Source organism: Topomyia yanbarensis, chromosome 2, assembly GCF_030247195.1.
Source record: "Topomyia yanbarensis strain Yona2022 chromosome 2, ASM3024719v1, whole genome shotgun sequence".
Classification (NCBI taxonomy): domain Eukaryota; kingdom Metazoa; phylum Arthropoda; class Insecta; order Diptera; family Culicidae; genus Topomyia; species Topomyia yanbarensis.
The window spans coordinates 134,242,218-134,258,105 of NC_080671.1; the positions used below are offsets into that span (position 1 = coordinate 134,242,218).

Consider the following 15,888-nt stretch of genomic DNA (forward strand, 5'->3'; position numbering starts at 1 on the left):
TCTTAAAGTAAATTAAGCCTTAAGAGACTTAATGTCTTCAGCAAAGTTTTCGAAAATGCTATTTTAAACAACTTTGTTGGAGACTTGAATACTCTATATAACGAGAGTATCGAAATATAGTAGACAATATGCAAAAGAAAACATTTTAAACAAGCTATTCTGATATTACTGTATTTGACAAATCTTTTCTGCCGTGTATGAGTTTCTGAAGCTTACAAATAATTATATGGAAAAAAAACTTGCTTTAAATTTTTTCCTAAATATTGTTTTATATTTCGGTATGCTGCATTTATGTAGCCTTCATATTTTCAACAAAATCGTTTAAAATGATATTATCAACAATTTTGCTGAAGGCACCAAGTCACTTACCATTTTTGAAGAATTAATTTTCCACAATTACTTCTAGGAGAATTAATGACTAGAATTTGTGTATGTGCTGTTTTATGTTGGGAAACTTCTTCGAAGTTGTTAAACTTTCAAAGTTGATGATATCGAAATTATGTGATCTTCACTGTTGAGAAGGTCTTCGAAAATTTGTCCCACTTTAGAAGTTTACATACTTTGACATCATTTACATATATTGTACAAGAAAATATTCTACAGAGGTATCAACACTGTTCAATATTGGTTCTCCTTGTTTGTAGACTAGAATCGCATCTGTTAGTTCACTTATGTTTCTGAATTTTCAATAATTGATGAAACTCATATCATTATATCATTTTCAAAAAATCAACGATTTTCATCAACCTCTCCCCTTTGAATCAAATTTCTGGCTACGGCACTGGTGAAACTGCTATTCTAAAACATTAGTTTTGACAGCTGAATCTAATTCTTTGGTTTTTTAGAAAGCAGATACAACGTGTTTCATTTTTTGCCATCCTCAAAACAAAAGTCATTATAATGGTAGAGCCGTGATTAAAGAAACAAATAAAAGTGAACAAATAACAGGTAAGTGTTTTTTACAGATATTTTCAAGACGCTCACAACTTTTGTGTGAAATGAGCGTGCGGTGCTACTCGGACCCCCTATTCCATGAAACACCATTCAGCCGCACACGATTACACACGCCACAACAAAGAAAACACATGATGCGCCAATCGGCTTACCAGATTATTTAACGCAAATTTATTTTTTTGCTTCTTAGGGAGTTTCTTCATTAAATATTTTATAGGCAAACATAATTCTATCAATAAAAAGTGACGGGCTAAATTGCAGTTTTGCAAACCGTCGCCTAGCGCTGCCATAGAGTGGTGCAAATGAATTTTTATTGTTCCAAAGTGTAGCTAGTTTCAATCTAACAATTAGGACCTTTTACCGATAAATTTGTTCACATCTATCCACCTTTCGATTTGCTTAAGTAGGTCGGAATAGCCCCAGGTTCCCCTAGTGAAAATATGATGAATGATATCCACTAGAGTGGCTCGACATGTATCAATTTTGAGTTTCATTTGTGGCCCCAAATGACTGTATAAATTTTGGGGGTGATCGGTTACCCCCCGAATTCGCGCATTGAGTTTGTATTTTGTATGGAAATCTGTATGGAATATACTTCTTTTTTTGCATTTCCACACGTTCAGAACGCTTTTTTCCACTCAAACTGGAACACCAATACTATTAAAAATTTGTCCAGGGTGTGGTCGACAACTTTGCCGAATATTGGAATTTGCAAGGATTGTTTACCAAAAATTTATTGCAATAATTCTGTCAACACTGCAAATGTACCGAGCCCGCCAAGGACAGGAAACCCATAACTAAAGTGTAAAGGACACGAAACCCATAACTAAATTAATTATTGGAGGCGTTTCGAGTCTAGCTTAGTCCGTTAACTAAGTTAGTGTCGGATTCTGATGAGAGGAACTAAAGGAAAAGACAAATTACCCTAAGGTTCAAACTTCTGTAGTGAAATTAAAAAAATCGAGAAGACAACTCCGTGCAGTACCGTAAGAATTAAAGTCTGCTCGGTGCCGAGAGGAGCCTGCAATAACACTAAGAATACGGTATCCTTAGGAAAGCCTACCCAATCATTCACTAAATTGAATTTGTTTGAAATGATCAGCCACTTGAGATTTTTGGTTTCACTGGGAGCAATAGAAACACCTCGTTTGATATCGACTTTCTAAGATGAGAGGCTGTTCCCAACGAACATTTATACTGAATAATGGCTTGTCCAGTTCTTATTCAGCTTGTTCCCTCGTAATAAAAGCTTGTTCAGCTTTCGTTGTTTGTTGGGTTTGCTTAGGCTTTGTTTCAGTGATTCCTCGATCTTTTATATTTGGTGTCCCCTCAAGAGAATTTTTTATCCTTTTCAAAGAAACTAATCTGCCCATAGTTTTTGGGTGCAGTAACAGGAGCTCCCACAAGAGGATATGATTTTCTGCGCCCTTGGTACACCGGGCCTTTGCAACACAAAATGGTCAAGTGGTCCTTGAAACAGCAAAACACTTCAGTTGCTCTACGCCAAACAAACTCGAATAGGTGACGATGCCGTCGATCTTAGCTTTATGGACGAGATTTAGACGTGCTACTCTTTTATAACAGTCTATTGTCTTTCTATCTGTTATCTTTCTCGTGTGGCATCCAGCGGGTTAAAGTTTCTAAACCAAGAATTGATCCACTGGGTTTCCTGCTCCCATGCCGTAAGAGGCGACTTGAAACAGGAGTCCTCAAGTCAATATATATCTCCGTGCCGAGGACTGGATGGCTGCACAGTGTTTTAAAACGTCGTTTTCGTGCTCAAAATTAATAGCGTCTAAACCGTTGACTTTAGAGGTATAATTTGTTCGGAGAAGTTGTTGTTCTTATGATTGCGCATCCACAGGAGTATACCGTTCAGTGATTAATTCACCTATAAGTGATATACGAATTTTATTTTCCGAACGAATTAAGATAGAGACTTTCTGTCTTCAGCAAAGTTGTAGCAAATGTTACTACAAAAGAAATTGCTGAAGACATTATATATCTAGCTTTAGTAGTTTACGAGTTATGGAACATATTATATCGAAGACCTCTTAAAATTAGTTTTTTCATTATAACTTTTTTAGACATACTTGTATTTTCTTGAAACCTTCCACAAAGTTATTTGCGGTATCAAAACACATGTTTTTACCGAACATTGTTACTTCCTATCTGTTGAATTTAAAAAGATATTCCAAATTTTACGATTTTTTGAGGTAACTTCCACATTAAATAATTCGTTAAAGAGCAAAAAGGAGCAAACAACATCATAACATACTGAAAGTACTAGCTTTTTATTTTCATATAGTGGCCCGATTGTTAGTCGACGCGATTCTCCCCGAGTATTATGTTCAATAAAATATGCCATCGCAGTGGTATAAAATGAATTATTCAAGCGCACTGCGACAAACAGCTTCATGTTTTTATGGTAAGTTGAACACGTTCGCCTAAAACATGCATTAAACATGTGTTTAATAATGTCGATATTTTCATTATAAAATAGAAAAATAAATTTATTTTTAATAATCGTTTTCTCAGTCATCTTCAAAGCTTTCTTCTTCCACTAGAAGAGGTTTGGCGTCTTCTGAAAATCGTTTTATACTTTTTTGCCATCCCCGAGCTTCAGTCACAACAGGATCCACATTGTGAACAGGTGACGTTAATCAAGCTCCATTATAAATGTCACGAAAGACATTAATAAACCTTCTGGTGAGATTTCCATCGTTTTTTTCAAGCTTACCAGTATCCACTAATTGTTTAAATTTCACGTGACACACTTCTCGAACGCACGGTATGCTTCGTTTCGCACTTTGATCTTGATTGTGGTCAAAGTTCTCTTTTCCTTTTTTGGACATCTATGAATATGTTTTATGCAATTTACCATGAAAAGATGAAGCTACTTATCGCAGTGCGCTTGAATATTTCATTTTATACCACTGCGATGGCATATTTTATTGAACATAATACTCGGGGAGAATCGCGTCGACTAACAATCGGGCCACTATATGAAAGTAAAAAGCTAGTACTTTCAGTATGTTATGATGTTGTTTGCTCCTTTTTGCTCTTTAACGAATTATTTGATGTGGAAGTTACCTAAAAAAATCGTAAAATTTGGAATATCTTGTTAAATTCAACAGATAGGAAGCAACAATGTACGGCAAAAACATGTGCTTTGATACCGCAAATAACTTTGTGGAAGGTTTCAAGAAGATACAAGAATGTCTAAAAAAGTTATAATGAAAAAACTAATTTTAAGAGGTCTTCGAAATAATATGTTCCATAACTCGTAAACTACTAAAGCTAGATATATAGTGTCTTCAGCAATTTCTTTTGTAGTAACATTTGCTACAACTTTGCCGAAGACAGAAAGTCTCTATCTTAATTCGTTCGGAAAATAAAACTCGTATATCACTTATAGGTGAATTAATCACTGAACGGTATACTCCTGTGGATGCGCAATCATAAGAACAACAACTTCTCCGAACAAACTATACCTCTAAAGTCAACGGTTTAGACGCTATTAATTTTGAGCACGAAAACGACGTTTTAAAACACTGTGGGCTGGCAGGACAGTCGCGCACGGAGTGTTGTGGGTCTTACCCTTACTGTGTTAAGTGAATCTCTGACACTCAATTGGCTAAAATAAACGTACAGTGACACAATCACATTTTCGTGCACCGCTATGCGGAAAGCTTATATGCATTGTACAAGTAAAAAATTAGTTCACGAGACATTTTATTTGTGTAGAAATAGTTTACTAGACAGCTAATAATCATAATTCCAAAGATAGTCAAATATACACGCTACCTTATATTCGTACAGTATACATATTTTTTCTAAATCAATTGAAATTTCAATAATAAATATTCAATGTGGTAGATTTTGTTTGTAATTACAGTTTTCAATCGCGTTGGAATGCTGACCACTAGTTTTTGTGTGTATTCAACTTAAATTTTATTCCATTCTTCTAAATAGTAGTGTCTAAGCTCATTCTGATTACAATCCGGATAGTTTCGCACTTTTTATCTAAATACTCCCATTTATTTTTCAACGGGGTCCGCAGTGGAGAATCCATGACAATCAAACAATTATAAATTTACTCTCAACGTTTTTTGAACGCCTTATGCTTTAGGTACTTCTCCTGATCGAATTTCCAACATCCACCATTTCTTAGTAAAAGTACCATTTTACGGAAGCTTTGCTTTAAAATTTATTTTAAGATATTTATATTAAAATACACATTCTGATCCATCATTCCATCAATGAAGACCAAATTTCTAGCACTTCTAGCAGACATATAATACCCCATACAATAACTATACTGTCCCTGCACTTAGCTGCTGTTATAAGACTATTACGTCCAGGTCCGAGTTCGATTTACTCCAATCAAAACAACAGCCATTTGAGTCAAAGATGATGGATTTAAGCACGTAGACAAAGTTTACAATCTTAATGTTTCAATATTGATTAGTAAATAAAAAATCAATTATTTGTTCTTCTCATTGATGAACAGCTTCTTGCTCAGAACACAAGCATTGTAATTGTCCGTTCTCCATACATTACGAGCCGTACCAGAGCAGACTTATACTAAAATGCTATGATTCAATTTATTTACCATGTATTACTCGATTTTTTCAAATTTTTCTAATTAAAAATCGTTTATCCCTCATCGTAATTTCTTTACAGCTCAAGTTTTTCGCAATATCTGCTCTACGTTTCGCCACATCAAAGTTTTTCAAGACATGTTAAATAATTGGACGCACCCTTTGAACAATTTCAAAGATTTTATGAAATGATTTAGCTTGATTTTGGTGAATAATAATTAGTTTCCGTCCGATTATGGCAGTTAATTTACTTTTTTAAACCATCACGTTAATTTGAGGGAACTTCTTAAACTAGTGTCGAGGAAACTGTGCCAATGAACACTTTTCTATTTTCTAAGTAAAACAAAAAAATAAAGAAATAACAGGTCTTAAATTACAAATTAATTGACTTTTCAAAAGTGTACGAATATCAATTTGCGCCATTTTCACACCAAGTAATGATTTTTTTATGTGTAGTGTACAGAAACTTGTACCCTTTAGCTTACAAATGATAAGAAAATGACAGATGATGATTCCACTACCGAATTTACAAAACAATACCTATATTAAATAGCGCAAAATTTTTTGAAACAATTTTAATCTTATACACTAGAGGTGTACGAATATGAGATTGTGTCACTGTAGATAAAAACTAAAAACGCCATTAGAAACGTTCACTATAAACGATGTGCTCGGAGATTTCATAAATGATACAAACAGTTCTCCAAACGAAAACCGTTATAATTTGCTTAATTAGTACAATATACTTCCCTAAAAAGTAGTACTATTTGGAAATAGTAATTTCTGCACTCAACAACACATGAATATAATATTAGAAATATCGTTGATAAGAATACGATTCTTACAAACGCAAGCCTCGTAGATGCTTTCCGAATTTAGCTCCGATCAGGTAAAAATGGATTTCATCGTTCTTCTATTGATCAATTTATTCCATCCACCACTCTTTCCACTCTCATTCCTGTGGGAAAAGAACCACATTTCCGAAACCATGCTCGCGCAATTGTACACTGAAAGAAATCTGAACAAGTGCGTTCTGCTTGTTTAATGAGAACTCGAAAAATGGTGTTGGAATCACCAAAATGATGTTGCTGAAAATTTGTTCGTGTAATTTGACAGATATATTGTACTTATACATTATAATAATATACAATGTGATATAATATAATATAAGATAAGATAAGATAATTTGATATTTTTTACATTTTAACGACATTCAATTAGCTAGAGATTACTGGGCAGGGAAAGTTATGAAAATTTGAGCCATAGTACTCAAGTGAGAGCAATGATGTGAAGTAAACAGATCGGAAAACTAGAAGTGGCAGGGTCATTAGAACAGGCTTAATATCGTCAGTTGTCACGGTAAAGATGGACTTGTCTGTCTATACTAGGACACATGCTAGTGAACTCGGGTGATTCGTAGTTATGCTGTCTAAGCTCGACCCTCATTAGCAGAAGACAAAAATTAAGCCCGTGCGATATTAAGCTTGTTCTACTGGCCCTGCCACTTCTAGTTTTCCGATCTGTTTACTTCACATCCTCGCTCTCACTTTAGTATGGCTCTAATTTTCCTAACATTCCCTACCCAGTAATCTCTAGCTAATTGAATGTCGTTAAAATGTAAAAAAGAAAATGTGACTAACATAGTCGAAATAAAAAAAGGAAAAAATAATTTAATATAATTTAATATAATATAATTTATCTAAACCTATATATAAAAGTCAATGTTTGTATGTATACGATTTATGGACTCCCAAATGACTTAACGGTTTGCCGTAAAAATTTATACATAGTAGGCATTTGTTATGGAGCGTGTTTGTGTGCTATTGATCGGATATTATCTGCCCGCCAGATGACGCTTCGGAACAAATTGTGTTTTTCTCCTATTTCGCTGAAAGTCGCAGCAACGCTCGATGGGTTTTAGCTAGTATAATATAATATAATATAATATAATATAATATAATATAATATAATATAATATAATATAATATAATATAATATAATATAATATAATATAATATAATATAATATAATATAATATAATATAATATAATATAATATAATATAATATAATATAATATAATATAATATAATATAATATAATATAATATAATATAATATAATATAATATAATATAATATAATATAATATAATATAATATAATATAATATAATATAATATAATATAATATAATATAATATAATATAATATAATATAATATAATATAATATAATATAATATAATATAATATAATATTAAAAATTGAATAAATTGAAAAAGTTGATTAACAATTCTGCAAAAAATAATGAATACGCATACTACTTTTGCACATCAACGAGTTTTGATGAATTGAAAACTTTTCTTAGGGATTTCCGTAGGTTTAACTGAAAACCTGGTCAAGTCTCCCCATGTTCCCATTCTATTTCTCTAATTCAACTCCATCAATGAAAATTGTCTCCAATCCCGGTCCAATAATAAGGGTTATTTTTGCGCCACTTGAAACATAACAAACAACCCAATTACTAATCAGATTTCAGTCAATTGTTACTACAATTAAAATAATTAATCTTATTTCTTTCCTCTTTCTACAGTACAAACAAAAGCACGCTATCCTGATCGAAACTGCCCTGCTCAGAGAGATGCCTGATGCATTATCGTCCCCGTTCCCTGAACTGTTCTACATTCAGGCAAAACTTGCCAACATAAAGGTAAGCAAGAGCTCAGAACAGCATGGGCAGCACAATATTTTCGATACGGCAACAACCAGACAGTGCAAGATACCTGCATCCATTGCAGTATATGCATATACCGTTCCAAAGAAATTTATCATGCGGTATGGTGTAAATCCAACTGATGAGTTCGGCTGCTCTCGGTTGAGGCTATTATAATCTTTAACAGATATTCCCTGAATGGCTGCTTGGGCTATGAAAGCTGGGTAATGTTATAATATGAAAACCTGCAACATCACACAAAGGAAAATTTTGCGGGCACATACTGCGCAACGAACTATTGAAATGTATTTTTTTAACGAACGAACAAACAGAAAGACAAACCGTAGAGATTTTTAACGAGCTCCTTTGACAAGCTTTAACATTGAACGTTCAACGGGTTCAATGTATGAGTAGGTCCATTGTATTTATCAGTTCAATTCAATTACGCTTTCAAAAAAGTAATACTTGGAACCAATGTATTTAAATAATTCGAAACCATATTTGGGATGACGGGGTCGAATACAGAGTGGAAATTAGTCAATCATGATTAAGTATACGCTGACTACGTTGTTATGTTAATGAACAAACTACATTTCTTTTCAAAGTTCACCTACTACAGTGTACAAAAATGTTATGTAATTAGACTTCCGATGTCCTTACTGTCATGTTTTACGTTCAACACCTTCCATCATAGTTTTTACTGTTGTCCACTTTACACGATAAAGTTGGATAAAGTGGGAACTAACAATGCGGGTCACTGACGGCAACGCATATGCATAATCCTACGTCAACAGCGCGATTATGTCCCGGACATTACACACCCCTAGTTTTCCATAGTAGCAGACAGCTCGGTCTGGACAAAACAGAACGGAACAACCGTTTTTCTGCCAAAGACAAAGGTTTTTGCTAAACATTCCTCAACATAGAAATCTTGAGGCACAGTACCAATTACCACGAAGATTTCAATTTCTGCCTACATGTGCAAATCGCCTGCAAAACTAAGCATTTTTTTGAAAACTTTAGCAAATGTTTCTACTTGGACTTATCTTGAACCTTTCCTTCTCCTGCAATCCGTGTAAATTTTTTGACTTCGGAGTGGCTTAAAATCTGCTTTGACGTACCGTTCAACGCCCATTCCGACGCAATCAAACTTGGTTAACAATTTTGTGTACAACTTAGCTTTAGCTCTTGATTTAGACATGGTATCTTGTAGAGTCTGTATACAATATAGAGTCCCGTACAGAGGAATGCGCATCACTGCGTTGAATACAGACTATTTATTGTTTTCTGGCACCCGGTATATTTGCTGTACCTTTGAGTGACTTTGATCAAATTACAAAATAAATTCATGCTGAATGAAAAATTAAGCAACTTTATCGTGGCACACGGAACATCCCAGCGAAAACCATTTAGGATTTAGGTTATTTTAAGCGGGGTTTTCTCGGATGAACTTGTCAATCGAATAGAACAGTAACGAAACCATGTCACTGTGACAGAACAATAATAACCTTTTACAGTCAAGTCCACTGTTAAACCAAAACTTTTGCAGTAACTAAGGGGGTTGGTTATGCATTGATTTTTATTTTTTTAATTTTATTTAACAAATCATTTTGTTCCACGCATTTAACATTTATTGCTAATTTACTGTGTCATTGATTGTTGGAAAATGAAATTAATTATTACTTTAACTTTTAGTGTAAATTTATTGCAAGAACAATGCTTGAATAACTTCCAACTGCTTTTCGATTTAAAGATAAGTTGAAGTTACTTTCTTTATCACAGTTCATGTCTGAAATTCCTTCATCATTTTATAAGTCGGACGATATAAAATGGTTAATGAACTTAACCGAAGTCATCCGCAAATCAAACAAATTAAATCAGATCAAAAAGAGTATAATGAACAGATGGAAGAAAAGGCGGATAACACCAAATATAGTCTGGGTCTAAAATGTCTTCCTTTTTTCAGGTGGATTTTGTGGCATTAAAGTATTCTGAACAGATTTCTGACGATAGCGTGTTCGATAACTCAAAACGTAATCTAGTTTACATTACATTTTTAAGAGTGTCCCGAAAAACTGCATTGTTTGTGAGGCACGGTTAACACCATGTATTAGTACGACCCCATTTTTAAAACAATTTACAAAGTATACTATACTTAAAGATTTAGTGAGGAAGCACTATTGTATTGTAACAGAGATTGTTTATTTTTTTTTTATCGCGCTGGAGAGAATATTTCGAGACAACGTACCAGTCCGTTCCTTGTAATGAAAACATTTCATCAAAGCTGGCAACACTCATGAAATCACTCACCATAAATATCCTTGAAGAAGAATGTCATAATATTCGCAATAGGATAATTGAGCGTTTTGTAACGTTCCGTTTGTGAATTTATCAACCATACAAAAAAGGAAAAATAAGCCTGATAGTCGTTCAATGGCACTGTTGAGGTTCGGTGAGTCAATTGGTCGGTGTTAAGTCAGACCGGACTAAATAAATTGATAAATTGATAAAAAGATTTTTATCAATTTTATACATAATCACTGGAGACATGAAATTCATATTACTTACCGTGTTTAAAACAAAAAAATTATTTTTGCCAATAGTATCCTTCTTGAAGGTTTGCCAAGTAAAATATAGATAGGGCCAAAAATAAACAAAGAACTGTGAGGCGGAACTACCCGCCAAAACTAGCAGGAGTGTAGTTGAATTCTTGCAGCGTCATTTTGAAAATTTTGGCAGCTCCCGGGGAATCCTGACGGAGTTCTGCTGGCTGTCCGATATTCTTTCAAGCGGGGTTTACTGCAAACTCCAATGTTTTGCGCCAAGATATTGCATTTCTACTACCGCTCGGCGTCGTAACCCTTTCTCAGCAAATGATGGATTCGACCGTCAGGAGTACACCAGCACGAGTGTAACACGCGAATGGTGCCATATTCGCATACGACCTGCGGTTTTGTAATTATTTCTGTTGTCAAAGAGGTGAAGCTTCGAACGAAAACTAGTCTGTCTCGCTTGTAATCAAATTGTACGACAAATCATGGCTAACTGCTTTCATCAAATCCATTATTTCTATTATCTTCAGTAATTGTACACTCTACAGAATTATTTACAAAATTTTACATATTTCCAACCAGAGAGCAAAAAAAGCTAACGTTTCTCACTATGTGGCGCTAGTGAGCGTACCACCTTACAGCACATTATAGAATATGAAATTTCTCAAGTCTAATAATTTAGAAAGATGGTGTTTTTGGCACAGTTCTAGAGGAGCTCAAGGGCAACGCGATTTATTTATTTTTTAGTTATTTATTTATTTATTTATTTATTTATTTATTTATTTATTTATTTATTTATTTATTTATTTATTTATTTATTTATTTATTTATTTATTTATTTATTTATTTATTTATTTATTTATTTATTTATTTATTTATTCATTTATTTATTTATTGATTTGTTCATTTATTTATTTATTTATTTATTTATTCATTTATTTATTTATTGATTTATTTATTTATAACTTCAACGGACCTCGACGGATCTTATTGAAGGAACCTTACATTTAGGGTTCGCAGTACCGATCCTTTTTGGCGAGAAGCAGTACTACGGTACTGAAGCCCTCAGTACCGGTAGTACCGGTAAAGTACCGGTACTCGAATATTTTTTTAAAAAAATCGAAAAAAGTTTCAAACTGAAATTGAATGCTCAAACTGATGATCCTATTTTCAGATGATTGATTTGTGCTGATCAAAAAACATGTTTATTGCTTTTAATTGCTTCGGAATGGCAAGACTCATTTCACAGAAGATATTTTTTGTATAGGGCACCTTCTTTTATTTCGAAATCTAGGCCACTTTGAAATCAATAACTGCTAAGTGGTGCGACTTTCGTCGACTTGAACAGATGGTAAATGTATGAAACCCTATCAACAACAGTAAATCAAAGCGAGAATGGCAGTAAATCCGAGCAGGTTAATCGCATTTCCTCTCTTGCTTTTCTGAGAATTGGTTTCGACCTTTATGTCGTTACTATTCTCTAATGCATATAAAGGCTCCTTGCTTTCCTGTAAATTATGGAGTTTTGCTGAATTTTCCGATCACCAATATTTACAAATCGCCCCTTTTGAAGCAGTTCACCAAGTCTAAAACTGTTAGCTACTAAATCGCTGTTCGTTCTTTTATAGATAAAGGTTTAAGAGCGAACCAAATACAGACATGACTTAGACCATAGTCTTATTACGCGCCACCCAGTGAATAATGGAAACCAATCAGAATGTCGCTAATAAAACTTTAACTTCAAGAATTATTATGATGATGGCCCCACCTCTTTATTATTATTATTATTATTATTATTATTATTATTATTATTATTATTATTATTATTATTATTATTATTATTATTATTATTATTATTATTATTATTATTATTATTATTATTATTATTATTATTATTATTATTATTATTATTATTATTATTATTATTATTATTATTATTATTATTATTATTATTATTATTATTATTATTATTATTATTATTATTATTATTATTATTATTATTATTATTATTATTATTATTATTATTATTATTATTATTATTATTATTATTATTATTATTATTATTATTATTATTATTATTATTATTATCATTGAGAGGGAAAAACCCGCGGGAGTGGATTTTCAAAAGCTCCTTCTCCCGTAGGCACAAAACCTCTATCTTTTAGGTATCAACAGTTAACAAACAAACCAAATGATACAATGACTAACACTAAACACTGCTTAAAATAAACACTTCTTAAACTCTATCTTACATAGGTAAAGTATTAACATTAACATAAAAAATTGGCTAACACTATCAGGTTTGGGAAAGGGTGCGCGAAAACAATTTTTTAAAGAAGTGCGAGACAAATTGAAGTCAAAGACATTGTAACATTGATTGAACACTCTACACATGCTACTGACATTCTGGTTCATTTTTGCCATAATTAGTACGAGACACTGGAAGACGGACAAAAGAGTAGGAACGAAGGTTTCGGAGGTGAATATCAATGTTGAGAAGACGGAGTAAATCAGGGCAGTCAATGCGAGACAATAACAGATCAGAGACAAAGGACGCTTAGGCCACATTGCGGCGCAAAGACAGTGTTCCAAGACCAATGAGGTTGCAACGATCTTCGTATCTGGGCAGATTGTAGGGATCGCTCCAAGGCAGGTGGCGCAGCGCAAAACGCACAAATTTACGCTGAATACTCTCGATGCGTTGAATGCTGTTCTTGTAGAAAGGAGTCCAAACAACGGCGGCGTATTCCAGTGTGGAACGAACGAGCGAGCAGTACAACGTTTTTAAGCACTGTACGTTAGTGAAATGCTTAGTAACACTAAAAATAAATCCTAGATTACGCGAAGCCTTAGACGAGATAAAAGCAATGTGATCCTTAAATGTAAGCTTTGAATCCAAAAGAACCCGTAAATCTTTCACTGTAGTTTCTCTTTTTAATTTGTTTTGCAAGATAGTGTAGTCGAATGTTACGATGGAGCGTTTTCGTGCAAACGTAATCACAGAACACTTCGAGGCATACAAAACCATCCTGTTAGTCATGCACCAATTAGCGAAAATGTCTAACTGAGATTGCAAAAACAAAGCATCAGAGTAACTTTTAACTATATGGAATAACTTATAATCATCGGCATAAGACACCTTGAAGCACTTAATCAATGAATCCGGAACGTTTATGTATAGAAGGAAAATATATGGACCGATATGGCTGCCTTGAGGTACGCCGGACGTTATGTCGAAGGATGAGGATAAATGATTCCCGATTTTAACAGACATTCCCACACAATGGTGTTATCTCAGCGATTTATCTAGAAGGAAAATTAATATAATTAAACGTTATCTTGCAGACCGATATTTTGAAACAGATCCCCTGCAGAGTTAACCTATTTGTCATAAAAAATTGTATAGTACCGAAAATACCGGTACTGGCTTTTGTTCAGTACCGGTATTACGGTACCAAAAATGGGTCGGTATTCCCGGGATTTTCGGTACCGGTATTACCGGTACCACAACCCTACTTACATTTTATGTACAACATCTTAAGCTTATATATAGTAATAACACACATTGAAATCAAATTTACAATTCATCGCAAAAACAATATAAAAGCATCAACGAAACTACATAGACAAAAATTTCAATAAGAATTATGAATTCAACTGCCTGGCTTCCAAGTAGTAGTACGCATAGCTACAAATTTTCGAAAAACAACTGCTTGAGGCCAAGTTATGGTCCGCAAAGCCTTTGGCATCCACCTATTATCCACATCAACTTTAAATAATGCATACTCCAATGTATCGCAGTTTTACCATTTCGGGACAAGCTTCGTTACGTCGATGTTATCAGTTTCTTTGAGGCCAAGAGAATTCGAGACCATCATGGATAATTCTGCTTCGGTTACTCGGGCATCGATGTTGGAAAGATAGAGAGAAAATATTTGCTCACTTTCTGTCGGAGGATGCTGCGGAGAAAACATCTCTGCGGTGTTGTTTCTTCTGAAACTTTCCGGCGATCTCGATCTTGTTTTATGGTTCAGTGTCGGTTCAGGAGTAGAATGATAACACTTAGTTTCATTCGTTGAAAGTAATATCAAGCACAGAGAGTTGAGAATGTCGTCCACTTTCGTACGCAAACAAGATATTTCTTCTTCGATTTTTGGCTGAACGGTGTCACGAAATTCGTAAAATTGCTTTACACACTCGTTACACATCCAAATAATATTGCCGGTGAGTGACGATAATTCAGCTTCTGATATTCCGACACAATCTGCGTGAAACGTCTTGTTGCAAGCTCCTTCACACACCGTGAACAAATCAGCATCATCGATTGCTTGTGAACACTTTTGGCAGTCCATTGTGTGATTTCGTTTGATTTCGATATTGTGAACAATGGCGAAAAAACAATTCAACAAGTAGCGAGCGAGTTTATTTGGACAGTTATTTCAATTACTTTTGTCCGTTTGATAAAACTAATGCGATCCTTCATTAGAGGAACAGCAGACGAACCGGTTCGTAACACTTACTGCAGTTTATCAACGTATTTTCACGAGTAAAACCTATCTCAAAGCGGAGCGAGGTATTATGCGTTTTTTTACGGCGAACAGAATCAACACAATGGACAAATCAATTTGAAATAGATCCGCCAAGCAGCGCTAGCGAGCATGTGCTTTTTTCCCTATTCTGTATCTCGAGATCATGATAATTTAGAAGTGTGGTGTCTTCGGCAATATTCATCGGCGGGTCGAATGCTTCCCAAAGGCAAATAGATAATTTAGAAATTCAGCCACTAGGCGGCGCTAGGCAGTGTACAACTTTCAGTACATGATGTTTTGTCACGAAAGCTGAATAATTTAGGAAAATGATGTTTCCTGTAAAGTTTCTAAGACTAATGTAGTACCATATAATAGTCTTTGATTTTTCGAGCAACATTAGTTTAACATTTCTCATTCGCTCTAGGGCCGCCTGGTGGGACAATTCCGAATTATTAGTTCCACCATCCAGAAGCTCTTGACTTTTTGGACAAATTCCTGAGATATCATCATTAAAAATAATCAGAAAAAAATATTGATTAAA

General features: G+C 34.1%; 1 protein-coding gene across 1 annotated transcript in view; it reads left to right on the top strand.

Annotated features, from left to right (window-relative positions):
* LOC131681412 (ribitol 5-phosphate transferase FKRP) overlaps positions 1-15,888 on the top strand; it is a 38,142-nt gene that overhangs the window by 20,737 nt on the left and 1,517 nt on the right. The window contains exon 2 of the mRNA XM_058962182.1: positions 8,147-8,263. Within this exon, the coding sequence (XP_058818165.1) occupies positions 8,147-8,263 (117 nt within the window). The remainder of the gene's footprint in view (positions 1-8,146; positions 8,264-15,888) is intronic.